The sequence below is a fragment of the Culex quinquefasciatus genome, chromosome 3, assembly GCF_015732765.1.
Source record: "Culex quinquefasciatus strain JHB chromosome 3, VPISU_Cqui_1.0_pri_paternal, whole genome shotgun sequence".
Lineage (NCBI taxonomy): Eukaryota > Metazoa > Arthropoda > Insecta > Diptera > Culicidae > Culex > Culex quinquefasciatus.
The window spans coordinates 111,913,716-111,939,015 of record NC_051863.1 but is presented as its reverse complement, the minus strand read 5'-3'; the positions used below and the strand labels follow the sequence as shown (position 1 = coordinate 111,939,015).

The 25,300-nt window shown below is 37.8% G+C and overlaps 3 protein-coding genes across 3 annotated transcripts; 1 reads left to right on the top strand and 2 right to left on the bottom strand.

Moving 5' to 3' along the window:
* Nucleotides 1–4,905: 4,905 nt before the first annotated feature.
* LOC6043800 lies at nt 4,906–16,413 on the bottom strand. Its single transcript, XM_038262743.1, has 5 exons — nt 16,261–16,413; nt 6,692–8,414; nt 6,508–6,627; nt 6,347–6,449; nt 4,906–6,275 (listed from the first exon to the last, which is right to left on the bottom strand). Exons 2-5 carry the CDS (start codon nt 8,407–8,409, stop codon nt 6,210–6,212), a joined length of 2,007 nt encoding a protein of 668 aa, XP_038118671.1. The 5' UTR covers nt 8,410–8,414; nt 16,261–16,413; the 3' UTR covers nt 4,906–6,209.
* A 1,604-nt stretch (nt 16,414–18,017) lies between these two features.
* Nucleotides 18,018–18,793, bottom strand: LOC6043798 (DNA polymerase epsilon subunit 4). The gene is made up of 2 exons (XM_001861362.2): nt 18,454–18,793; nt 18,018–18,390 (listed from the first exon to the last, which is right to left on the bottom strand). Exons 1-2 carry the CDS (start codon nt 18,755–18,757, stop codon nt 18,128–18,130), a joined length of 567 nt encoding a protein of 188 aa, XP_001861397.2. The 5' UTR covers nt 18,758–18,793; the 3' UTR covers nt 18,018–18,127.
* A 54-nt stretch (nt 18,794–18,847) lies between these two features.
* Nucleotides 18,848–19,580, top strand: LOC6043797. Its single transcript, XM_001861361.2, has 2 exons — nt 18,848–19,009; nt 19,130–19,580. The coding sequence occupies exons 1-2, from the start codon at nt 18,963–18,965 to the stop codon at nt 19,530–19,532; spliced, it is 450 nt and encodes a 149-aa protein (XP_001861396.2). The 5' UTR covers nt 18,848–18,962; the 3' UTR covers nt 19,533–19,580.
* Nucleotides 19,581–25,300: the final 5,720 nt, after the last annotated feature.

The following is a 25,300-nucleotide window of genomic DNA, read 5'->3' as shown; positions in this document are numbered from 1 at the left end:
AAATTTTTGAATCAGTAATAAAATCTATGTTTCATTATATTTGTTATGTTTTCAAGCTTAAAATCATTGAATTAGCTTAATGGTTATAATCCTCACTTCAATCTAAACAAAGACGACAGTTTTAAAATAGCCTAAAAGATTTTTTTTGTCTTTGTGGTGGATTTTATATCAACTACTATTTTTAATTCCATTATGATTAATCATTTTTTTATTTGCGAATCAAATTACATAATTCTTTTTTTTTTAAAGGTCCAATAAGCTTTTGTTTTCCATATGTTTATAGGACCTATTCAAAAAAACTTTGGAATTCTTTCATATTTTTTTTTCATTTATATATATTTTATATGACATGACTAAAACAGCTAGAAAACAAACAACGACAATAAATAAAATGATACCAGTCAATGTAAAATTTTAGATAAGTTTTGAATTCATTGTTTTATATAAAACATATTTTACAAATTATCTTCAAGTTACTACCGCCAACCGAGGGAAAATCAGAACTACAGTCTAAATAGGTACAGGAGATTTTAGAGCAATACATTTGGAAGTACAAATTGTTTAGTTCTGTTACTGTTTCAACCGAAGTAATCCAAAACGTCATGCAAATATTTTTTGCTTTAATAGCTGTATTTATTCGTTACATTTGTACGTATTTGCCCTGGATGCCGGTGTTTGATTATAAATAATTTGATATGAGATTGTTTTTTTTTTAATTTAAAATCGAAAATATACGTAAATATATCCAGTTTTTCAAAAAAATAAAATAATAGAGAAAAAAATGTAAAGCACTAGGCATTTTGCGGACCTGGTTATTCAAATTATAATATTTTTTCCTTAAATGCCAATTTAATGCTGAGATTTGCTGAATACAAATTTTAATTCATTTTATTGTTCTACTATTTCCACAACCAAATCTGAATTTCCAGACCAAAATATGATTTTTTTTTTTTCAATTTCGGGAATTCCCGGGACAAATTATAGAAAATCCCGGGATTCGGGAATTCCCGGTTTAGGAAAAATCCCGGGATTTTTGTCCCGGGAATTCCCGGGATGGACGCACTAACTAGGGTGTAGGTCAGATCCTTGCGCATGGAAATAGAGCTTTATGACGTTTCGCGTACGCACACTAGCGCAGCATTTGATTTTGCTGGCAGACAAAATTTAACCTCACTTTATTTTTGTGTACGTACACACAATACATACGTACGTAGATTACTCTATTGTCCACGATAGTCGATGGTTTGAGATTTAAAAAAAAGTGTCCATGTGGTTTATGGATGGTCCCCTTACAAATTTGTCAAATCGGACTCCGGTACAAGTTACAAGCTGGGTGCAGAATAGTTGTCCGCAAAGCGGCCTCAATTTAGAACTGTCAAAGCGGAACCAATTTACTGTTCGCAAAATAATACCAAGAAGAGGCAAGTATTGTGATCGATCTATAATTTATTTTGTCAGGAATAAAAAAAGTCGATAGCGTCGAGCTATTAAGGTATTCGCAGTCAAAACATCTTAAGAAGAAGGTTGAAATCGAGATTGGCATGATTCGTTGCTAACATTTCAAAATCGCTATGTCTCACGCAAAACCTATGTTTATGACGCTTTTTGAAATGTTAGCGACGAATTATCAATAACTATGAATGGCACCTGCCAAATAATATTGGATAATCTTACTCCGGTATTATCACTGCACATCAAAGATACATAATCTCGGAACTTCCATTCGGTTGCTCTTCTGGTTCACGAAATTCCACCCACTTTTGACACAATTTTTCATCACGTGGAAAACAAAAAAGGCCTCTTTTGGCCGCCCATCGTTTAGTATACGAAGAAAAAAGTGGGATGCACTTAATTTTTCATCGAAAACATCAACATCAACAGATCCAAAATGTTTGAAATCAATTCACTTCAGCAGCAAAAAATATGTCACGCTTAAGCTTGAACATAGCCTTCTACTTTGTTCATGTTTACAGCTGTAGTGCTGTTGTATTAGTGAGGAGCAGTGGGGAGCTTTCGAAAATCACGTTACGCATTCTGTCTTTTCAGCACCCAGGTTACAAGCTAACCAAATTGAGGTAGGCTTAAAAAGTCTTGAAAAGGTTGAAAAACACTACTTTTTACTACTTTGTAGCAGCCTTATTAAAAAGTAAATATCGATTTGTGGACAATACTTTCAAAATAAATTTGAAAAAAATATCAATTTAATGAATAATCATAACTCAACGCCATATCAACCTAATTTAGATTTCTAGACGCAAATTATAGAGCTTTCAAGTAGTTTGGAGCTTTAAAATGTCTTTTTGAGGATGTTTGGACCAATGGCCAATGTCTGAACATATTTTTATCATAAACCTTGGAAAATTTTACGTAACGTACTCGAAAATGAGAGGAGTTCATAAACAGGAAAATAAAAGAGCAGTTCTCTCACATTTTGGTCATTCGATTTTTTTGAATTTTTTAATCCGACTGAAACTTTTTTGGTGCCTTCGGTATGCCTAAAGAAGCCATCTTGCATCATAAGTTTGTCCATATAATTTTCCATACAAATTTGGTAGCTGTCCATACAAAAATGTTGCATGAAAATTAAAAAATCTGTATCTTTTGAAGGAATTTTTTGGCTTCGGCAAAGTTGTAGGTATGGATATGGACTACACTGGAAAAAATGATAGAAGGTAAAACAAATTTGGTGATTTTTTATTTAACTTTTTGTCACTAAAACTTGATTTGCATAAAAACACATTTTTTTTCATTTTCTGATATGTTTTAGATGACATCATAACAAAAAATCTTTGACCGAGTTATGATTTTTTAAATCAATACTGTTTATTTCCGCAAAAAAAATTCAACTTCATTTTTCGATGTAAAATCAAATTAGCGATCAAAAAGTATTTTAGTGAAATTTTGATAGTGCATCATTTTGAAGTTAAATCCATTTTTAGGATACTTTTTTGAAAATAGTCGCGGTTTTTCATTTTTTTAATAAGTGCACATGTTTGCCCACTTTTGAAAAAAATATTTTTGATAAGCTGAGAAAATTCTCTCTATTTTGCTTTTTCGATCTATGTTAATACGACCCTTAGTTGCTGAGATATTTCCATGCAAAGGTTTAAAAAAAATTAATGCAACTTATGGTTCGATTTACAATGTTAAAATATGAAAAATTCGTAAAATTTTCCAATCTTTTCGAAAACAATATTTTCAGTTTATTTAAATCAAGACTAACATTTCAAAAGGGCCAAACATTTCATATTAGGCCCCTTTAAAATGTTAGTCTTGGTTTACAAAATTTTGAAAATATTTTTTTTCGAATAGATTGGAAAATTCACGAATGTTTCATATTCTAACATTGAAAATAGGACCATTAGTTGCTGAGATATCGACATTAGAAAATGGTGGGTTGTTTGGGTGAAACTTAAAAAACATCAAATTTCCTGTTTTTAAAACCTTTGCATGGCAATATCTCAGCAACTAAGGGTCGTATCAACAAAGTTCAAAAAAGCAAAATATAGAGAATTTTCTCAGCTTTGCAATAATATTTTTTTCAAAAGTGGGCAAACATGTGCACTAATTTAAACAAATGAAAAACTGCAACTTTTTTCAAAAAAGTTGCCTATAAATGGATTTAAGGGGCTACATACATGTAGAAAATCACAAAAGTTTATTTTACAGGATATTTGTTAAATCCACTCAAAAGATGATTTCAATCACTCTTAAAAGTTTCATGAAGATATTTCATGATTAAACTGAGGTCAACGAGTCATCACCAAAATTTTGAGCCGATTTGGTCAAGACAGTGTTGAGATATCGTTGCATCCGCTGCTAAATAAAAATTGCTATATCTCGGCAATGAGTCAACCAAATATCTTCAAATTTGCTTTGTTAGTAGATGAAAATGTATTTTTTAATGCCCTGAAAACAGAATTAAAAAAAAAAGTTGAAGTGCATGCTCATACTAACCTCTGACTTTTTTGATTTTACATCGAAAAATGAAGTTGAAAATTTTTTGCGACCAATATTTTGATTTTTTTCAAAAAATCAGTATTGATTCAAAAATTTATAACTCGGTCAAAGATTTTTTGCACAACCTGGAAATTTCTAAAAAGTTGGCATTTGATGTCCTCTAAAAATAAAAAAAAAGTATTTTTCCAAATCAAGTTTTAGTGACAAAAAGTTAAATAAAAAATCACCAATTTTGTTTACCCTGTACCATTTTTTTAAATGTAGTCCTTTTCCATACCTACAACTTTGCTGAAGACACCAAATCGATCAAAAAATTCCTTCAAAAGATACAGATTTTTTAATTTTCATGCATCATTTTTGTATGGACAGCTGCCATATTTGTATGAAAAATTATATGGACAAACTTATGATGCAAAATGCTTTCATTGAGTCAGCCGGATTAAAAAATACAAAAATTAAAATTGAAGAAAAAGGACCGATTTCGTAGAGAATTGCTCAAAAACAGGGATATTGCGAAGCCCGCGCAAATTCAGCAAATAGCCAAAATAAAAAAAAAAAACATCTTTTTTCACTAAAATTGCGATATTTTCGAAATATACGCGATGACTCATTTTTTGTAATTAAAAAACGCACTATTTCTGGAGCAACACGAGAAAAGGACGGATAAGCATTTTGACAGCATGAACAATTTTGCTAATTCCGAGCCAACATGTAACTTTTTCACAAAAATCGAAATGTAAATCAATAGCTGGCCTTCCCAGCTACCATTTAACACGACGAGTTTTGTTAAATAGTTTACTTTTGGCTCAGAATTAGCAAAATAGTGCTGGCTGTCAAATTGCTTATGCGCCCTTTTCAAATGTTGCTCCAGAATTTATTATTTTTCACAAATCCCACCTTACGTTACGAACTGTGATATTGTAATCAAACAATGAAAAACAACAATTTGAACTAACCAATTGAATTTATTTCCGAGTGGGCTTTCCTGTTTTCCGTTGCTTCTAGCAGCTGTTGAAACAAAGCCGGACTGTTTTTGTTTTCCTGTTCCAAGTTTGTTTCAAAAAACCTGTTTGCGCCACTCTTTAGAAAATGCTTTTCAAGCATAAAGTGTGGACAATTCATAGCTGTGAAAAAGTAGCTGGTCCGTCGTCGATGGCGCTCACAAAATCTGCATCACAGCTCTCCCGTTCGGACACGGTCCAACCTGTGGAACGCAACATCCGGAAGATTCTTTTTTTTCTTTCTTGTCGACAATGAGTTTTGGTATTCAACACGCTTTTTTTTTGCTCTTTTGTTAAACCGTTGTTTTGATCAATGTTTCAATGCTTTTTTTCTCTGTACATAATCGAACAATGCTTGTGTGTGTATAAATGTATAATTTTAATTGCTTTTAAAATAATCATATCATACAGCAAATGATACAAGCAAGCTCCTCAATAAATAGAAATAATATCAAATTATTTATAACAATAATGATCGATAGGACAATATAAACAATGGTATATGTTTACAACTTAATCGTTTAAAAATTCTCTGCAATAATAAGTTGCTTTCATCATTTAGTATTCTGATTATGCCTTTCCTGCAAATCTAACTCTACAGTTCTAATTAAATATTTTTCGTTTTTTTTTACGTTGATTAGTATTGTTATCATTATATTGCATGCTACTCTAATTTTGTTGTTGCTTGTTTGTTCTTTACGTTATTATTCAACTTACTTTTGTTAATGCTGCAAAGGATTCAAAACCCACAGTAACAAAGTGAAAAGTAACAGTAACGCTTACAAATGGGTCAAGGGAAAAATTCTAGTTTCGCTTGGTTAAGTTTACGCTTATCGATTATTCTGTGTACTGCACGGTTATGTTTCTGGTTTCTTAATTGTTTTTTTTTTGTGTTTGTTTGTTTTTTAGTGTTTAACATCTAGTGTTGCTTACCCTTCTAGAGTTTGTAAACTTTTAATTCTTAATTGTTTTGTATGCTTTTGTTACACAATCATGTTTGTTTTGGTGTGCCCTTGTCTAAATGTGTATGTTTATGCAATTTCTCTTTATCTATAGATCAATGTTCTTCTTCTTTCTGGCTTAGAGTAAGGTATTAAATTATGAAGCCCGCGCTTCAAACAGAGCGCGCGCGCACCGGAAAGACGTGGAGCGCGCGCGCGCAGGAGATGCAAATTCACTTTAGCTATGAGATATTGATACTGATTGTTTGCTGTCGTCGTCATCGCCGGCTGCGCGACGGTGCGCGCCTTAATCCGGCGGAAGGTACGAAAACAGCCTAAACTTTTCGCGAATGTGCGGCCGCACGTCCTCTCTCTATGAAAAGAAGAATTGAAATTGATTTAGTTTTACGTCCAAATGTGATGCAGCGTCGGGGACATTCTTACCATTTCCGCTAATCGCTCCAAGAATGGCAATATCTTCATCAGCTCGGAATCGTTCTGATCCATGAACCAGCTCTCGATGGGAATTCCATTTTCCAGCTGATATCTGTTGAGCAAAGCGATTGTTACAAATAGTTTCTTGCTTATACCTAGTTCAAACTTACCCAAATGCTTGCGGCGAGTTGTCAATAATGATGGTTTTGGACAAATCTCGCCCCAGAATGGTCAAATCTTTGATATAATTGCCATTGACTAGCACACAATGCTCGCGAAAGAGACGATACCTGCAAAGGTTACATTTACGGTTAGCGTTTGAACTCCAATCAGCGTCCCAACTCAACAACTTACTTTATTAGCCGCCGCTCGGGATCGAGCAGGTTGAGCAGCTTGTCCGCGTACACCCGCTTGGAGGCGGTAAACAGAATCACCTCGAAGATTTGCGAAACCTTTTCGAGAAACTCGCGGAAGAAGGGCCGCGTGCGCACAAACACCGTATACTGACACTCCTGGAATAGCACCGGAAACTTGAAGCTCGCATCGGACAGCTCCTGCAGGCTGCAGTGCACGAGCGTTTCGTCCAGGTCGAGCACGAGGCTAAACTCCGGACTGGAGCGCGTCTTGAGCGGCAGCGCCGGACACTTGGACCGCATCTCGCACGTCAGCGGCGGCAGGTGCTTGATGAACACGTACGGATCGAACGTTTCCCACGCGACGTGCTCGTGCTGGGCGTCGTTCGATTCCTCAATCTCCATGCACTCGTCCGACTCCAAATGCATCGCACCGCCGGCGTCCCCCTCGTCAGCCCTGCCGCACAGCGCAATCGTTTCGGTGCACTCAATGTTGTGGATCAACGATTCCGACTCCGTCCCGACCAGCTCCTGGCCCAAATACGCCCCGCTCGAGCTTGGCCCGGCCATCGTTTCTTCCAGAGTGGCGGCGGCCGCAGCAGCTGCCACCGTTTGAAAATTCGTCAACGCCTTCAAGTTCTCAATGGCCGTCGGGTTGATCGAAGAAAGAAAGCCACCCGAATCATTCCCGGTCCCCGTCGCCATGTTGTCGCAGTTGAGATTGAGGCTAGAGACGTCGCCACAGCTGAGCAGCGCTTGCGTGAGTAGCGTATTGTACGGCAGAAAGTCCGTGTACTGAAAATCCCCCGCGTTCTTGTAGTGCTCATCGTCGAACATCGAAATCAGATCCGCCGTCGCCGAAGTCGCATTTGGGGAGTAGCTGCTCGAGGCGGGTTGTTCTTCCGGACCGGTCACCGACGAGCAGCTGCTGTAGCTGGCCGGTTGAAAAGTGGAGGACAACGATGACGACGAAGAAGACGTTGACGATGACGACGAGGACGAGGCCGAAGCCGGATGAAACGAGGGAACTATGCTGGTGACTGGTTCCAGCTCGTTCGTCGTGTCCGGAATCGTATCGGTAGTGGAATCAACCTCCGGAACCACCACATCCAACGGCGGTGGCGACGGTAACAAAGGACGTCGATTGCAGAACCCGGACGTCGAGGGATAGCTAACGTCGCAGTCAATCTCCGTCGTGCTGTCACACTCGGTGACACATTTCGATTTAAGTGGTTCAACCGGCTGCTGAGAGATCGAAGTTTTACTCCCCCCATCGAACGAGATCACCCCAAACTGGTTCAGACAATCGTCCGGCGAACCAATCTCATCCGTCGCCTTCCTCGCATACAAACTGGTCGCACCCTCGTACGAGCTCTTCACCCCTACGCCCGAGTCAAACAGCGTGAGATCGTTGCTGTCCTGCCAGCAGTTTTCCTTGCATTCCTCCGGAATCTCGTTCTCTCCTCCCCCACCACCACCACCACCAACTCCGTCGTCCGACGGCGGCTTATCGCTCCTTCGGCCACCGCCTCCCGACCGTCGCGGACTGGTTCGGACCACCGGACGACTGCGGCCACCGGGCGTCGTCACCGTTGGAAGTGGGCCCCGTTTGGTCGCGGGTTTTGAGGGGTGAAATTTTGCGTGCTTTTTATTCTTGACCGTGACGCGGGAACTGCTCGAGCGCAGCCGCCGGTCGCGCGTTTCGCTCCGTAACCACATGGTTGCTGGAATGAGAGGAAAGAAATTTGTCAGATGGGCTTTGAAAAGGCGTGCGCAATGTTCGCACCTTCTTCCTATTTCTACACCGGAGGTGGGAATCGCCGGGCAAATTAACCATAAGTACTGATTTCCATTCATACGTGTCAAGTCAGTTGGACTTGGAGATAACCCCGGCTCGATTCAAAAATAAGTGGGGCAAGAGGAAAATGGCACGGGCAATTCTAGCACCAGGGGCAAGGAAAGGGATTCGGAAGACGGGAAGTGTTGATGCTCCACTTTTTTTATGGAGACAAGGGAAAATCTCCACGGTGTCTCCACCTCCAGGTTCATTTCGCTTGGGGTTGGAGGGTTTTTGGAAGGTGAAAAGACAATAGTTTATAGGACCTTTTAAGAAACTCAAGAATTGTTCCTCTTGTCCCTTATGGTAGTCTTGTCCCACTTTACCTTAACTGTGTCAATTTTGAGTAAAATCAGTTAACCTTTTGGAAGTCGCGTATTTCGGCGATTCTTACAAGTATCCTTACCCCCGAACCAAAATTCTGGCTACACTCCTGGTGGTCGTTATTGATCGTAGAAGCACAGACAAACAGACGTAAATCTCTATTTTAAATCCATCAATCAGAAATATAACGACTGGTTTGAATTAAAATTAAGTTCTCGGATCTTCCACCAGAAATGATGGCGCCACAGTCAAGGCCCATTTCACATCACATCACATTTTTTTTTATTCATAGCTTATTTTGATTAGGTCCTTTTAGGTGCTACGACCAGGTTGGGACCGAGGATCGGTTTAAAATCTAATATATGTAATCAGGGGCGCCGACTCTGGGGGGGCACGGTACTTTTTGCCCCCCTTAAAATTAGGCAGGGGGGGCAGCCCATACATTGTGCCCCCCCAGAAATTTTGGAAGAAAAATATTTTTATTTTAAATATTACAAAAAAATCAAAGGAATAATTGAAAATAATATTTAAAACTGAATTGGAATTGGATAGAATTCTTGTAAGCAATCTGTAAAATAGTTCAAAAACATTTGTTGTTTTCTAAATCGACAACGTTTCATCTATACTACTGCGCTCTCTTATGCTAACTAGGAAGGAAAACCAGCAAGCTTAGTATACAAGAGCAAACTTACGCAAACTCTTGCCAAAACAATCATCAAGTTTTCAGACGCAACATTCTGCGATTTGCCATTGTAGATCAGGATTTAGCGAAAATGAACTGAAACACTTTTCAAAATGGTCATTTGATGACAGCTTTATATTAAAAAAAATGCTGATAAATTCGATATTTCTTTGAGTAATTTTAGGTAATTTTTTTTCTTGATTTCATTTTTAAAAAATGCAAATTTTTGGTAGTATCAAATTGTCATAATGCTTTTTTTGATTTTATTAAAAACCGTATGTGTATCTTTTTGGTTATTCGTAAATTCTAAAATTCTAAAATTCTTAAATTCTTAAATTCTTAAATTCTTAAATTCTTAAATTCTTAAATTCTTAAATTCTTAAATTCTTAAATTCTTAAATTCTTAAATTCTTAAATTCTTAAATTCTTAAATTCTTAAATTCTTAAATTCTTAAATTCTTAAATTCTTAAATTCTTAAATTCTTAAATTCTAAAATTCTAAAATTCTTAAATTCTTAAATTCTTAAATTCTTAAATTCTTAAATTCTTAAATTCTTAAATTCTTAAATTCTTAAATTCTTAAATTCTTAAATTCTTAAATTCTTAAATTCTTAACAAATAAATTGATGTTAAATTTTCGATTTTTTTGAACATTGATTGTAATTTCCAAATTTCTGATTTTTTAAATTTCTGAATTTCAACTTTTGATTTCTTAACATTTTTAAGCCATGAGTTTTTTTCAACCCTAGGGTTTTTTAAAAAAATTAAAATTATGGAATATTTTTTTTTCTGTTATTTTTTTCTAAATTGCAGATTTCAAAAAAATGTTGTTTTATTAATGTGTATTTTCCAATTTCTAAAGTTCAAATTTTTTGCTTTTTACTTTTGTTTTCATCTTTAGAATATTTGTTGTTATTATTGACTGTTACTTCTGAAAAATAAGTGAGAATATGCCAATTAGAAGAAATTCGCCTTCCAAACATATAAAAAATTACCCCAATAAACATTCTCAATCACGTTTTAATAAATTATCTTTTTCAAGAAAAAAAATGGATTCTGGATGAAAAAACTCTTATCACATCGTAATATTCAAATTGGTAAAATTCGTGATATACAATAAACTTAAACATCAAATCATCACTCTCACCTAACGATTTCGGAAAAAACCGAGCCCCCCCCCCAACATTATGGACTAGTCGGCGCCTCTGTATGTAATATTCGCAATTCGCAACTTTCAGTGTAAGAACGGGCCTTGACCGATCTTATGCGCTAGGTTCCCGATGAACACGCACTACCCTTACACCTACATCTCACCCTTGCTATGAGTCAGTACGAGCAACACACTAGAACACGCTTTGAGTTTTCGTGCCAGGCATGCACACTAGAGATCCTAAATAGGGAGACTGGACGAAGTGAATTTGACGTACCCAAACAGACGCGAGTTTGACGTATCCAAACGAGCATTTGCCTTTACGCCCAGCAAAACTTATCAGTGTTGCCAAGCTCAAAACATAGGAAGCTTAAACTAGTCTCCCTATTTAGGGTCTCTAATGCACACCTTCTTTTCCGGTTACGCATTTTAACCCCGTCGGGGGTGGTACATTACGTAGGGTTTGATGCAAGTATAAGCGCCTAACCATTTATAGAGTGCCCATCAACTTTCATTAAAGCAAAAACTGTTATATGTTTAGTTTGAGTTCACAAACTAATTGTTATTTACTGTGTATTATTTTCTCCTGAAATCTTGCCTAATGTTGAGTCGTGTTAATCTGTTGCTATTTCTTCTGTCGCGGTGTTTTGTTACAATTTTTCATCCTAAGCATGTTATAAAGCTTACCCAAAGTACAATAGTAATATTTGTGTTAATCCTCCTCCCTTGTTTGAAAAAAAGGGTGAAGATTGAAAACAAAAGACAGTAAAAGAGAATATATTTCATAAAAATCAAGAATCTATAGTAAGAGAATGATGAGCGTATTTTAAAGAATAAAAATGAGAAGCTGGATGTATTAGATGTAAAATTAGACAATAGTTAATAAACAGAGATACAAAACAAGCTTAGATTATAGTAATGATAATTTATAGGACAGATAAAGAATTATTCAAATAAATAAATTCGCAATAAATCAAAAAAGATTAGACAAATGATAAATAGACTTGATATTACTAGTACATTAAGGAAAAAACAAAGTTTGTTACAGCAGTATCAGTTGGTAAAAAAAGAGTGGAAAAGCTTTGAGTGATAAGAGAATCAAAGTTAGTAAAATCAAAATCAAATGATGGATATTAAATAGAAGAATCAGTGAAGAAGTGAGAATCAGTATAGCAAAATAAAAATAGGAGATAGGTGGTAGCTGAGAATGAAGAGAAGAGAAAACCCCGTTGTGCGATGTTTCAGGTACATCCACAGTAGTTGACTCAACATACTGCGAATCAAAACAATACCGTCTACAATCATACATTACTTCCCTTTCCCACATTGTCGCGCCCCTTTCATTCAGCCGTCTCGACTCTGACCCGCGGTTGTCAAAGGTTTACGATCCGTTTCCACAGGCCACCAGCTAGGTCATCATGAAAACCAAGCCAACGTGGAGGTAAGAAAATAAGACATTTGCAAGGAACCAGAGCTATACTGTTATGATCAAGATAATTCAGATGATCTAACAGAACTACGGATGTAGTTAGTTGTGCTCCTTCCAGGATGTTCCTTACCTGGACGTCAACCGAAGAGCAAGCAACAAGATCAGTACCATTGCATGCTCTTAGGTATCAATCCTTGGCCTGCCAAAACATGTCTGTAAAGGCGTCCCACATATTCGAAACACCCACAAATTCAGAACACTTTTGTGATAATTTGTAAATAGCACGCCAAATGCATCTTTTCTGTCGACCCTACTATTTTTAGAATCTTTATTTGGGCACTCTCTTGCTATGGGGCGTGGGTTCGATTCCCGCCTTATCCTCCTGGCCTTCTATCGGATGGGGAAGTAAAATGGTCGGTCCATTTGCGTAAAGAGGTTTTGGGTGACTCACACCCAAGGGGTTGGAAACTCTTAGAGCTTTAATTATTATTTTAACCACTATATCAAAATATATGTTAGTATACTTATTATTTCCTTTACATATCGCCAGTATACTTACCAATATACTGAGAATATCTTAATATACTAACAGTTTATTGCTTGGGTCTGCCTGTGTGGATCAATCGGACCGCGCACTGGACTCACAATCCAGAGGTCGCCGGTTCGAATCCCGGGGCGGACGCAAAAAATTCTAAGTGTAAAATATAGGTATTCGGTGCCCTCTCCCCGTGCCCATACCTTCACACTTAGGAGACCCGGGAGGCGGAGTCTTGTCGCAAAAAGAACGATACACGCCTGTGGATCCGTTGACGAAACCGCAAGGTTTAAGAGGGCCACATTATAAGGTGTTACGTCGATTCCGTTTTTTTTATTGCTTTTCGGTTAGTATACTAACAAGTATACTCGCATACTAACGATACTCAGTATTACTAAGTAATATTAGAGTTTCCATTTCGTAATTGAAAGACGCAACTTTTGGTACCCAGACATGTATACCAAAGACTGTCTGTGTGTATACTGTCGTTCAACGCATAATTGTCCCATGTTCAAAAAAGTGCAACTGAGCAAAAAGCCCTTGAAATTTTTCGACCGTTTTTTGTGTTTCTACGCATAATTCGTGCTTGCCATTTCATTAGGGCATATAACTTTTTAAAACCAGAGTGTGTCCCTTTCACACCTAATGTAAACTGTCATTTGAGTGAAAGGGATACACTATTGTTTACAAAAGTTATGTGCCCTTTTGAAATGTTAGGCTTCAATTGCCCCGTGGGTCCCTATTCATGTCCAATGTCCAATTATAAGTCCCTGATAGCCCCAGTTAGCAGTTTATTACTCTTATTTGTTATTCTCTTGCTTTACAAAAGGTAAACAAGACACAATGCTTTGTAAAACTAATGATTCAGCGAAGGAAAATACTTCGTGGGACAATTATGCGTAGAAGTACAACGATGGGACAAACAGACTTGGTGTTGTTTCTGATGAGTTTTCTAACAAAGTACAAGATTTTATTGCTTATTGCGAGATAAAATCACGTTTCTCCATTGCTGTGAATGACAGGAGATTATTGCCGCCTAACTACCGCAGTGTAAAAATCCGCAAGTTGAACTGAAATTCTGCGTTGATTTGGCTGTCAACTTGATTTGTTTTGAATATTTTCCAAAAAGTCAGCTGAAAACTCAAGGCAACCTTTGACAACAGCAAAAAATTTGTTCTGCGGTTGTCATGCGGCTGTCATGCGACCATTATCTTGCGGTGGTATCACCGCGCGTGAACTCTACACTCATAAAACCTTTCACCACAGAGTTGCATGAAAATTCCGGTGGCAGCCGATTTCTGGTCCCAAACACCGTTTCACATGAGCCATGCAATTTTCACAATAAATTCACGTCAACCGTACTTGATTCTCACGCTGCCCGCGCAACCCATACTAACACAACTAAATGTCACGTGAAATTCATGCCTGAAAAATTAGAGGCGTGGCTTGCAGTCAGCTGATTTTGGTTTGCATTAAGTTCATGTCACATTCGCATGGAAAGTGGTATGGAAAATATCCACTAACCAATTCATGCAATATTGTGGTGAAAAGTGACGACGATGAACTAAGATTGAACGTTGCGTGATTTTCCTGTCTGAAAATTTTGAGCCGGTCGCGGAAGTCTGATGGGGACAATCAGTTTGCTGCTGGTGCTCAACAACTGAGCATGGCTTCAGTTATTTTGTCTGTTATAGTGGATTTGGTTAGAAAATTAGAAGTTAGATTTATATTTGCGAATGTAAGTATTTCAGTGAAGATTTTCGTCATCATTTTAGCTAAGTTTCGAATCATTTTTTTATGTATTTATTTTGTAGCCCACGGAACCAGAAATTCTGCGCGATCGGTGCCTCCATCATTACCAACAGTAGCATAAGGCTAGAGATGCGCATGGTTCAGCGGGACTGGCCAGCAAAGTCATCAAAGGAGCGAAGCGGGCTGAAAAGAAGGAGAAAAGGCACTGGCCGCCGACCGAAGTTGTCAAAACAGCCATACTGATTTCCCTAAACTCCCCGCAAGCGATAAGCCGGAAACATGGACCATTCGTGTGTGTGTGCGTGTGAGATTACTGATGTCGGAGATTTCAATACAGAGGAAAATATTGTGAATTGTGATTGGCAGAGTTTTGTGTGTTGTGTTGTAATTTTAAAGTGTGTTAGTATTAATGAAAATCGGGAAATTTCGAAAATAAAACTTAAAATAACAATCCCATTTTTTATTTTTTGAAATCGTTAATAATACAACAAAAGCGAAATAACCCCCCTCCCCCAACGCCCCGTACTTTCAATTTCACTAGATAATCATGTGATGATTTCATTCCGGGAAGGTAGAGGTTGCATGAATACACTGCAAGATTGACGTGAAATTCTTGTGATGTGGAATATGGTTGTATTGGTTTATTCGAAAATGGATGAAGCCTAGCCTCCTGAGCTTCACGTAGATTTGGCATGAACATCCATATGGAAAAAAATCACCTATATTTTCATGCAACATTGTGGTGAACAATATTTTGAGTGTAATTATTAACGCCCGCAGTAATATGTGATTTTCGAGAAGAAAACGTCAAACTAAACCTAAAAATTACAAAAGTCAGAATCGACCAAAAATTACATGGGACAATTATGCGTAGTACGGGCAGTATAGGTCATCGGCCAAATTTTAAAGTTATCGCAGTTTTAGTGGAAACAGTTGTTTTTTTTTTGCCGACTTTGCCGAATATGTGGGATGACTGTACTGTTCTATCCGGGAATACACGCAGGGCGATATTATTTGCGGAAGACAACTTGAAATCTCGTAAACAGAGTTCAACCAAATTTTGAAGGAACACAAAGTTTTGATTCATGCCATAATTTGAGATCATGTCGGTATTTAACATTAAGAGTTGGTAGCCCTAATCTATGTCAAACATTGACCAGTTAAAACGTTAAAACAAATTAGACAAACTAAACGGGATGACATCACTACTTGATAAGAGCTATTGAAAATGTAAATAGGTTTTCATTACTCAACTAAACAGCATAGCTCAAACAAACTATTTTGTCAAGTATTTTATTTTGAAAATAAAAAGGGTGTGTCTGCAATCTTTAGTTCAAAATACTTTTTATTCAATGTATTTCATATTATCATTTCTTTGGCGAGAAACGCAAACAAAATCACGTAGGCGAAAGTAAGAAGAGAAAATGGTGCAAAAGAGAGATACACAACACTGTTTTTATCACAAAATGCTTTTGCGGCGGCATCACGCCAGAAGAAAAGTATGTAGACGACAAACAACAAACAAAATGTGTTTAATTATAAACCAAGCCATCCCCAAAAAGAAACAAAAAATAAACATTCAAAATCAGCACTGGCCCAAGCCATCTTTTTTCCCGAAGAAAAAAGAATTTCACGAACAACCCTGAATCTGTGCGGTGCAGGATGATGACTCAATCCGACCGGAGGATCCTCGCTCACCTGTGACGGAGGTGCTTTTCGTCGTTCGGACGGCCTGCTGAAGCATATCGCAAGGTAGCAAAAGGAGAGAGAAAAAAATCTCACGCCAGACGCCTCCGACCGAAACTGTTCCGTCCGAAAACGGCCCCAAATCGAACCCCACCGCGGTCCATTCCGTACTCACCTGCACAAGCGGTCGAATCCCATCCGATTAGAACATTTTCCAGCTACTTTCACGCTTGATTCACGCACGAAAAAGTCACTTTCCGCACTCGCGCTCTTATGCACCGAAATTTTCAATCTGTTTTGATTTTCTAAAATGGCTACGCTTTTTGACATCAACACAAACACCAGCACGCAGCGCATTTTTTTGCATCTTGCCCACGCGCGCCCCACCATGCGGTCGAACCGAGAACCAAAATGGTTGGTGTGACGGTTGTGACGTTGGCCTTTGCAGAGGGGTTTATTTGGAAGGTGTGGTTGAAAGTTTAAGGCCAGTACCGAGTACCGGCCAGTACGCAATTTAATTAGAAATTCGCAATTTAAAAAAATCTTGAATTGTCACTTTTTACACGGCGCTCACGCTCACTATCAAAACAAACGTTTGGTAGTGTGTGTGAACTCCGTGTAAAAGAAGTGTTGGTTGGTCAAAGTCAAACCACCGACACCGACGTAACACTCAAGTAAAAAAGATGACCTTTCTTTGCATCACCCCTCCGGTAAGTCCGGTGAGCTGTCAAACGGTTTTTCGAAAAATCTAGCAAAACACTGTAAAAGGGCCGAAGCCGAAGTGTAAACAAAGAGTCTATCCTGCTCGTTCCTTATGTAAACATCAACTGACGTGAGCAGGATAGACTCTTTGTTTACACTTCGGCTTCGGCCCTTTTACATTGTTTTGCTTGAAATGTATTAGCAAGGCAACACTGATTCTATTTTGTTTGTAAACACAAATCAGCTGATTCATTCATAAACTACGTTTTGTTTGCAAACAATGGGTCGAGCAGTGTTGCGAAATATATTTTTATCGGCAAGGGGTGATTCCAAGGAAGTAATTGGGGTGAGTCGTGCTGGGACACATTTCAGCAGATTTTTTACATGGAGTGTTACGTCGGTGTCGGTGGTCAAACTAAAAAAGTGACGAACTGTCACTTTTTACACGGCGCTCACGCACACTATCAAAACAAACGTTTGGCAGTGTGTGTGAACTCCGTGTAAAAAAATTTACCCCGTTCGTTTGACAACAGTTGGTGTCAAACCATCGGGGTTTGAGTGTATTCCGGTACCGCAGAATTCTATAATCCTGCACAAAATCAATGGAATTTTGTTCCAACTGTTCTAGTCGGTTATAGTTGACTCGGGTAGTTAATTTTTGAAGTTTGGTCCTTTTTAAACCTTTTGTGTTCGTACAAAGAGTCATTTTGTTGATGAAAATTAGCTTTATAGTTGTAAACAATAACATTGATTGATTGATAGATTTTTTATTCGGTAGGATTGTCAGCAATTTAGGCCGAATTGCCGTGACCGTGAGGTTACATGTTTCGCCTTATAAACGGAACTTGATGGCCATCGGTTCGATTCCTGTCTGGTTCGGCAAAGTCAGAATCCCTTCAATGAGTCGACATTCTCACTGGGAATCCTGAACCGTAGGGGATGGGTATCGACTTGCGGCGTACTGGGTTTTCAAATCCAGAAGTCGTGGGGTCAATTCTCGTCCAGGGGCGCAAAAAAATCCCATGGTAATTTACATGTAAACTTTGAACCGCTGGGGACAGGCCAATTCTTAACCAAATGGGCTGATATTTGGCATGAGAGTCCCTATGGGTATCCTCTACTAGGGCAACCTCGGTTTGCCTGATTCTGAGAACTTTTTTATTTGGATGAAACACCCTATTGTATATCCCAATTACACATTTTCACGGAATTTTCTCACAACACTTTAAAACCCATTGGTGAAACTAAATATTTTAATAACTAGCGTCTTACAAGATTTAAAATTAAATTTAGGTCTTTGATAACGTTACTACAACGACAATCTTCGGCATCCGTGACAATCACACGTTCATCATTCCCTCGAGAAACATGAGCGTATCGACGGATTCGATCGTCATGTCGACGTCCCGCTTTGCGATCGTTTTCTTCTTGCCGGCCGCCGTATGTGTGTACGCTTCCTTGGCCAAATTCTGCACAAAAAGTTCGGCGGCCCGGGTCACCAGGAAGATGGCTTCCGCCGACACGATGTTCACGTCCGGGTCGAGCTTCATGATCTGCTTGATTTTGCTGAGCGGCAACTGGACTAGACGCGGCTCGGCAGGTTCTACAAATTTAATCGTCAGCAAATGTGGAATTATTAGTTTAAATTTATTAGGTTTGAAGTTACCTTTCCTAGCGGATGTTGCCTCTTTTGTAGGCTGGTCATCTGGTTGCTCGGCTGAGTCCGCTTCTAGTTCCGTATCTTCGATTAACTCTTCTTCGGGTGCTTCTTCCGTTTCAACGTCGTTCTCTCCTTCAGCTTCCGTTTCCCCTTGATCGGGTTGGATTTCATCGCTCTCTTTCTCCTGTTCCGTTACCGTCTGAACTGGGAATGTGTCATCGCCGAAATCGATCTCCTCGGACTCGGGTATAACAGGATTTTCAACGATTGTTTCCGGCTGATTTCCTGAAGTGGTGCCTTCCGATTCCATGATTAGTTTGTTTTTAGGAGAATTTGGCGCAAATTTTCATAAACATCACACGCGTTACGCGTTACGTTTTTGTTGTGTTATTGCTGTCAAACGTCAAAATACCGGAAAGTTAAACAGCAAAGTTCCAAAATAAAAACAAACATTGTGCAAGATTAAAATTTAAATCTGGAAAAAGATCACTAATTTAAAGAGTTAAGCAGTTGATATGTCTCAAATTATTTTTGTACAAGCATTGTCTAAACTGCGCCACACGTAAGTACCAATCTAGTTCAAGAAAAAAGTTTTTCTTTCTCAAGATTGTGCAATGCTCATAGAATTTAACCCTCGCAGTACCAGATACTGAAATATTTTTTTATGGTATTCTTTGCACAGAACCCGGCTTTTGTCACGACAAACGATTTCACGATGCTTGGCCACACAAACCCCAAAAGTCAACCCAAATGAACCAAAACCCGTAAACGACAAACCGTTGCAGTACTTCAACAGCCCGGCCTCTCGGTGGAGGGCCGAGCACACCCGAAGTGGCCAGGATAACGAGGACATGCCTTGGTACCAGCCGTACGTGGTGATCGCCAGCATGGCCGTGTTTATGCTTTACTTTTGCGTGCTGCGTGAGGAGAACGATATCGACCGGAGCCTGGAAAAGTCCCTGTACGAGCACATACCCGGTCTGGAGGAGAAACAGCTGGTGGTGAGTTACCACTACAACAAGGAGCACGGTCTGCCGACGATCGAAATCGAGCAGCGAATGAAGGCACTTGGGCTGGAGTACTAGGCGCAAGCTGTGATGTAAGCAAATAAAGTTAGAACAAATGCAGCGACAGTTGGCGTTTAACATTTTGTTGATGACTGCTCGGGAATAACATGTAAGAAACCAAAAGGCTTATAACCTCGTTTGATAAATCCAAAATGATACCATATTCCGCCATTCTTGTCGATGCTTTTAAAACACTTTGAACTTGCAAGCAAAATGTGCACTTCCCTAGCGCCGACGTGAACTTCAAGGGCTTAAAATGCATTATTTTCTTCACTTAAAAAACACTTCCCAAACCCAACATGACCCAAAGAAATCCTCCTTTTTTTAAATTAAATATACTATATTGAATCTTTGTTATAATAATTACATTTGATTTACATAATAAGTGGTCAGCTGTTACTCTTCAGCTTTAGTTTGCTATTCGTGATTTAAACACTGTTCATTCTTATAATTTTAAAAGTATATGATATATCATTTTTGTAACACTAAGTACAATGAGATTTTTTTTTTAAGGAGACATAACCTAACCTAAAACTAACATAAACTTACCATAAACTAAACCAATCCTTGAATCAAGGGGTATTCAGAAATAGCACATTTTTCCCTGAATTTCAAACATTTTTCTTGAATCTTCTGATCCAACATATCGACGTCGTCGTGCTATCTTGTCGCACCCGCCATTTTGACGTTCCGAGAAAAACGCGTTTTAATGTTTGACCTTGAATATTCAAAAACGAGAGCACGCAATGTAAACAATAACAAACACGTTTTGTTTGGCTCACCATTCTGTGCATTGTCCCAAAGTTTGGTTGAAGTTGGTTGCTGGAGTCCCGAGTTATAATTACAAATGTTTACGGTAGTCTAGCTTGTACGTGCGACAAACGCATCCTGACTTTCCTGGCCTGAAATCCCTTTGGCCTTTTGTCGCACTTACATCAATTTTCATGGAGTGACAAGATAGCACGACAAGATTGAAACTACTTTCATATGTAAAGTGACAAAAATGCACGAAGTTTTTTCGGTTTTTGTTGAATATCTCAGGATTGAAATCGAATTTTGGGGATCTGTGAAGTTCAAAAGTTGAGGCATTGTGAGCTGCACAAAATGGCGTTCTTAACTCAATTTGGCCCAAAATGATGCACGTACGACAAGTTAGCACGATGGCGACGATATCTCGCGTGAGTTTTCAAAAAGCTGTAAGAACCACCGTGACCTCTGACACTAATTTTCGTTTTTTCTCGAAAATGAAACAAAATTTCATTTATTTTAAGTTTGGGGCACTTCAAGGACGGTAGATGAACAATCTCGAACATTTTTGATATTGGTTTTTCGTAAGTAGGTCGAATACCGATGCAAAAAGGACTTTGTTTACCAATGGCTCTTACGGTTTTTTGAAAACTAATCCGAGATATGAGTCATGGGTTTCCTATGCAGATAAGACCTTTTGAAAATTTAATCTAGAATCAAGTATTCAGAGAAAAACACTTTTTTTGTGTTCATCACCAATTCTTCTCCACGGCAGTTTCAAATGGGAATGGGACATTAGGCGTTTGGTTACTCACGATGTCCGATTCATTTATTTATTTCATAGGTGAAAATAGCGTTTTTGAGAAAAAAAAAAAAGATTTTTCCCATATAAAGCATGGGAGGAGGCGCATGGTGACTCAGGCTCAAAAGGTATCAATAAACATTGTTCTGGTTTGACCTGATGACGGTATACAAAGGTTTCAAAAGATTCAGTATTTGTGCAATTCGAGTGCAGGGACCCCATATTAGTCAAATATGAGTGATTGATTGCATGTTACATTACCAAATGCATTTCCTAAATTTTTCATCATGTTCGCCTTTTTTATTACGAATTCCCAGATCAATTTGGAACATTTGAGCTGATCGACATAGAAAATGTGAATGGATGGTGATATCTTTTGTGAATTGAGGAACCCTCCAGTATGCTCGCATACAAAAATAATCTTTTATTTTCATTCATCAGTTTCAGAACTCTTACCATCTATGCGGGGTTCAAGTTCATAATTCAACCCTATGAACGTGTGAATGATTTTGTTCGGTTCTGCTTTCCTCTCAAATAACATCTACTAATTACAGGAGCTATCTTCTTCATTATCAGCATCATTTCTTCCTTTCAGTTCAGTTTTCAGCTGTGCTGTTTATTTGACCTTTTGTGTGTTGTTTTTTTATTTATTCATGAATATCCTCGCATCAAATGTAACATGTATTCACGGGTTTTGTGAAAGTTCCTCGCGCCACCAGGTCAACTTTATGCAACGAAAGCAATCAACTTCTAAACATCGTTAACGCAACCCCGTTGGTCTCCAGCAGTTTGAACAAAACGGTGTTCGTCTCTTTTGCTATGCTCTGCTCGTGGTTAAACAATGTAATAATGCTGCTACCATTATCTGATTTCACGGTTAAAGGAAAACGTCATTACTCTATAAATTATTGTTAATAAGAATTGATTTAGGAAAAAGAAAAGCAACTGCCGTTTTTGCTGTTTGCTTTCTTCTAGACTTTCAAAGGTGCTTCTTATTATAATAAATAAAATGTTTTGAAAAGTGATTTTAAATCTGCCCTTTTCTTTGTTTGTGATTTGTGAAACATAAAGAAAGCGGTTGCAAATTCTCAAATTCACGCTTTCTGTCTTCCATCAGATGGTGTCGATGAGTTTGCAATGGATAGTTTTTTGAAGACAAAAAATCTAAACTCGATCCTTTAAACAACCGTTCCCTGACTCAAATGTAATAGAATATATCTCCCTTTTTCTTTTTGATAGACTGTCCTTACCCTACAGAATTTGTTTGTTTTTCATAAAAATAGCAAAATATAACAGCTTGATTTTTTTCTTCTTATAGAAATCGAATGAAACAAAACAAGTTTTTATCACGAGGTTTCAAAGTGTGATGATTTCGTGACACGTCCCTCAGATCAACCGAATGACCCTCGGGCAGTGGCCTGGCCAGAAGTTTCCGTCCATCCATCCAATGAGGCCCGATGTCTCCACCAAACACGTGGCACGCGCCGTGGAATACGCGCAGTGCGAATCCGCCGAAAACGAAAAGAAAGGGTGTGGGCCAAGAATACATTCCCATTTTTGCTGCTGGCGGGCTCTTGACCCATTCGTTTTCGATTGCTCCTCACCGCGCGCGCGGGCTTCCCTCCGCGAAGGTGGTTGTGATGGTGGGCGAAGATAATCGATTAAAATTACTTCAGCTTCATTGTCTGGAATGAGAGAGAAAGGGAGAGGAAAACGGAGAAATTAGTTAAAATTCTTTAGCATTTAATTGAGGTTGTTTTTATAGCTCGCAATGAATTTTATTAAAAGCCAAAACAGCAATGCTCTACGAAATCGGCCGATTTCGTTCATTTTTTTTTGTATTTTCTATTTAGCTGATAACTTTGAGCAAACCAACTTCGAAAATTCTTTTGAAACATGAAGTCTATTTGAATGACACAGAGAATAACCAAGTTTTATCAATTTCATTCTCTGTAATGCTGTATCTCAGTAATTTTCCGCAAGTGCAATTGTTCGACTTTGAAGTTCGTTAGCGAATTTTCTCAGCTAAAAATATCGAATTATTTTAAGGAATACATACAGATGCAGATGGATACATTTTTAAAGAATCATGAATATTCCTATAACATGAAAATGATGCATTTAAAAAAATCGGGAGTTCTTTTTAATTACAAATTCCATTTTTCAGCTATACTCGCAAGCAATGCTTGAAAAGGGATCTGTCACTGAATGGGGCTGTTCGATATTTGAAAGAATTTTCTGCCAGCGATCATTTCCGAAAACAAAATTTGATCACTGCCATACAGCGCCTATCATCATTGTCATTGCTTGACGTCGGTCGCTCAAGCAGCAGTGCTCTCTCTTTTTCTCTCGTTTCTTTCTCTCTCTTCCTTGTGTTTGCTGCGTGGTGACAGGAGTCATTTGAATGCGATCATGAGAGAGATGATCGGAATCTCGGTAGAATGTCAAACGACTGTTCTCTGAGGAGCAATTCCCTACGAAATCGGTCTTTTTTTATTTTAATTTTTGTATTTTTTAATCCGGCTGAAACTGTTGTGGTGCTTTCGATATGCCCAAAGAAGCCATTTTGCATTAGTTTGTCCATATAATTTTCCTTACAAATTTGGCAGCTGTCCATACAAAAATGATGTATGAAAGTTCAATAATCTGAATCTTTTGAAGGAATTTTTTCATCGATTTGGTGTCTTCAGCAGAGTTGTAGGTATGGATAAGGACTACACTGAAAAAAATGACACACGGTAAAAAATTGGTGATTTTTTATTTGAGTTTTTGTCACTTAAATTTGATTTGCAAAAAAAACACCATTTTAATTTTTTTTTAAATTTTTTGATATGTTTTAGGAGACATCAAATGCTAACTTTTCAGAAATTTCCATCCAAAATTGCAATCAAAAAGTACGCAAGTGAATTTTGATAAAGGGCACCGTTTTCAAGTTATAGCCATTTTAGGTAACTTTTTGGAAAATAGTCGCAGTTTTTAATTTTTTTAAGTACTGCACATGTTTGGCCACTTTTGAAAAAAAAATTTTTTTTGAAGGCTGGGAAAATTCTCTATATTTTGCTTTTTCCAACTTTGTAGATACGACCCCTAGTTGCTGAGATATTGCCATGCAAGTGATTAAAAACAGGAAAATTGATGTTTTCTAAGTCTCACCCAAACAAACCGCAGTTTTCTAATGTCGATATCTCGGCATCTAATGGTTCGATTTTCAATTTTAAAATGTGAATCATTTGTGAAATTGTCCAATCTTTTTGAATACAAAATTTAAAAAACAAATAAATCAAGACTAACATTTCAAAAGTGCCAAAAATTCAATAATACGCCCTTTTAAAATGTTAGTCTTGGTTTAAATTTCTTTTTAAATATTTTTTCGAATAGATCGGAAAATTTCACGAATGTTTCATATTTTAACATTGTAAATCAGACCATTAGTTGCTGAGATACCGACATTTGAAAATGGTGGTTTGTTTGGGTGAGACTTAAAAAACATCAATTTTCCTGTTTTTAAACACTTGCATGGAAATAGCTCAGCAATTAAGGGTTGTTTCATCAAAGTTCAAAAAAGCAAAATAAAGAGAATTTTCTCAGCTTTTCAATTTTCTTTTTCAAAAGTGGGCAAACATATGCACTAATTTAAAAAAAAAATATAAAAAACTTCGACTATTTTTCAAAAAGTGGCTATAACTTGAAAACAGTGCCCTTTATCAAAATTTCACTACAGTACTTTTAATTGCAAATTTGATTTTACATCAAAAAAAGAAGTTGAAAATTTTTTGCGACCGATATTTCGATTTTTTGAAAAAAAATAGTATTGATTAAAAAATTCATAATTTGGTCAAAGATTTTTTGCACAACCTGGAAATTTCTGAAAAGTTGGCATTTGATGTCCCCTAAAACCAGACGTGCATCGGCACTCAATAGCACTTGACCGTTTTTTTAAGGCCATGGCTTGAAAAAGGCACCATATCAATTTGTTTTGTGCCTAAAGTATGTTTTTTTCATTGCACTATGAGGTTCTGAACGACCGAAACCATTATCTTCACTTATTCGCTAGTTTTTGTGATGAAGTGCTATTTGAGTGCTAAATAGCACATTTAGCACTTGAAATTTTTGTGATATTCAAATCACTTTTAATTTTTTGCTAATCCTAATTACATAGTGAACAACAATTATTAAAAGCATCGAACTAAAGCTTGTTTTGATGCACAGTGAGCACAGATTCACTTTGCCGGTTTAC

Excerpts from the sequence above, each read along its gene's own strand:
- LOC6043800 (XM_038262743.1), bottom strand. The coding sequence starts at position 8,409 with ATGTGGTTACGGAGCGAAACGCGCGACCGGCGGCTGCGCTCGAGCAGT. Across the intron at positions 6,450-6,507 it reads AACTCGCCGCAAGCATTTGG|ATATCAGCTGGAAAATGGAA; the intron begins GTAAGTTTGAAC and ends TTTGCTCAACAG. Across the intron at positions 6,276-6,346 it reads TGGAGCGATTAGCGGAAATG|AGAGAGGACGTGCGGCCGCA; the intron begins GTAAGAATGTCC and ends TTCTTTTCATAG.
- LOC6043798 (XM_001861362.2), bottom strand. The coding sequence starts at position 18,757 with ATGGAATCGGAAGGCACCACTTCAGGAAATCAGCCGGAAACAATCGTT. Across the intron at positions 18,391-18,453 it reads GGCAACATCCGCTAGGAAAG|AACCTGCCGAGCCGCGTCTA; the intron begins GTAACTTCAAAC and ends TTAAATTTGTAG.
- LOC6043797 (XM_001861361.2), top strand. The coding sequence starts at position 18,963 with ATGTCTCAAATTATTTTTGTACAAGCATTGTCTAAACTGCGCCACAC. Across the intron at positions 19,010-19,129 it reads TTGTCTAAACTGCGCCACAC|AACCCGGCTTTTGTCACGAC; the intron begins GTAAGTACCAAT and ends TTCTTTGCACAG.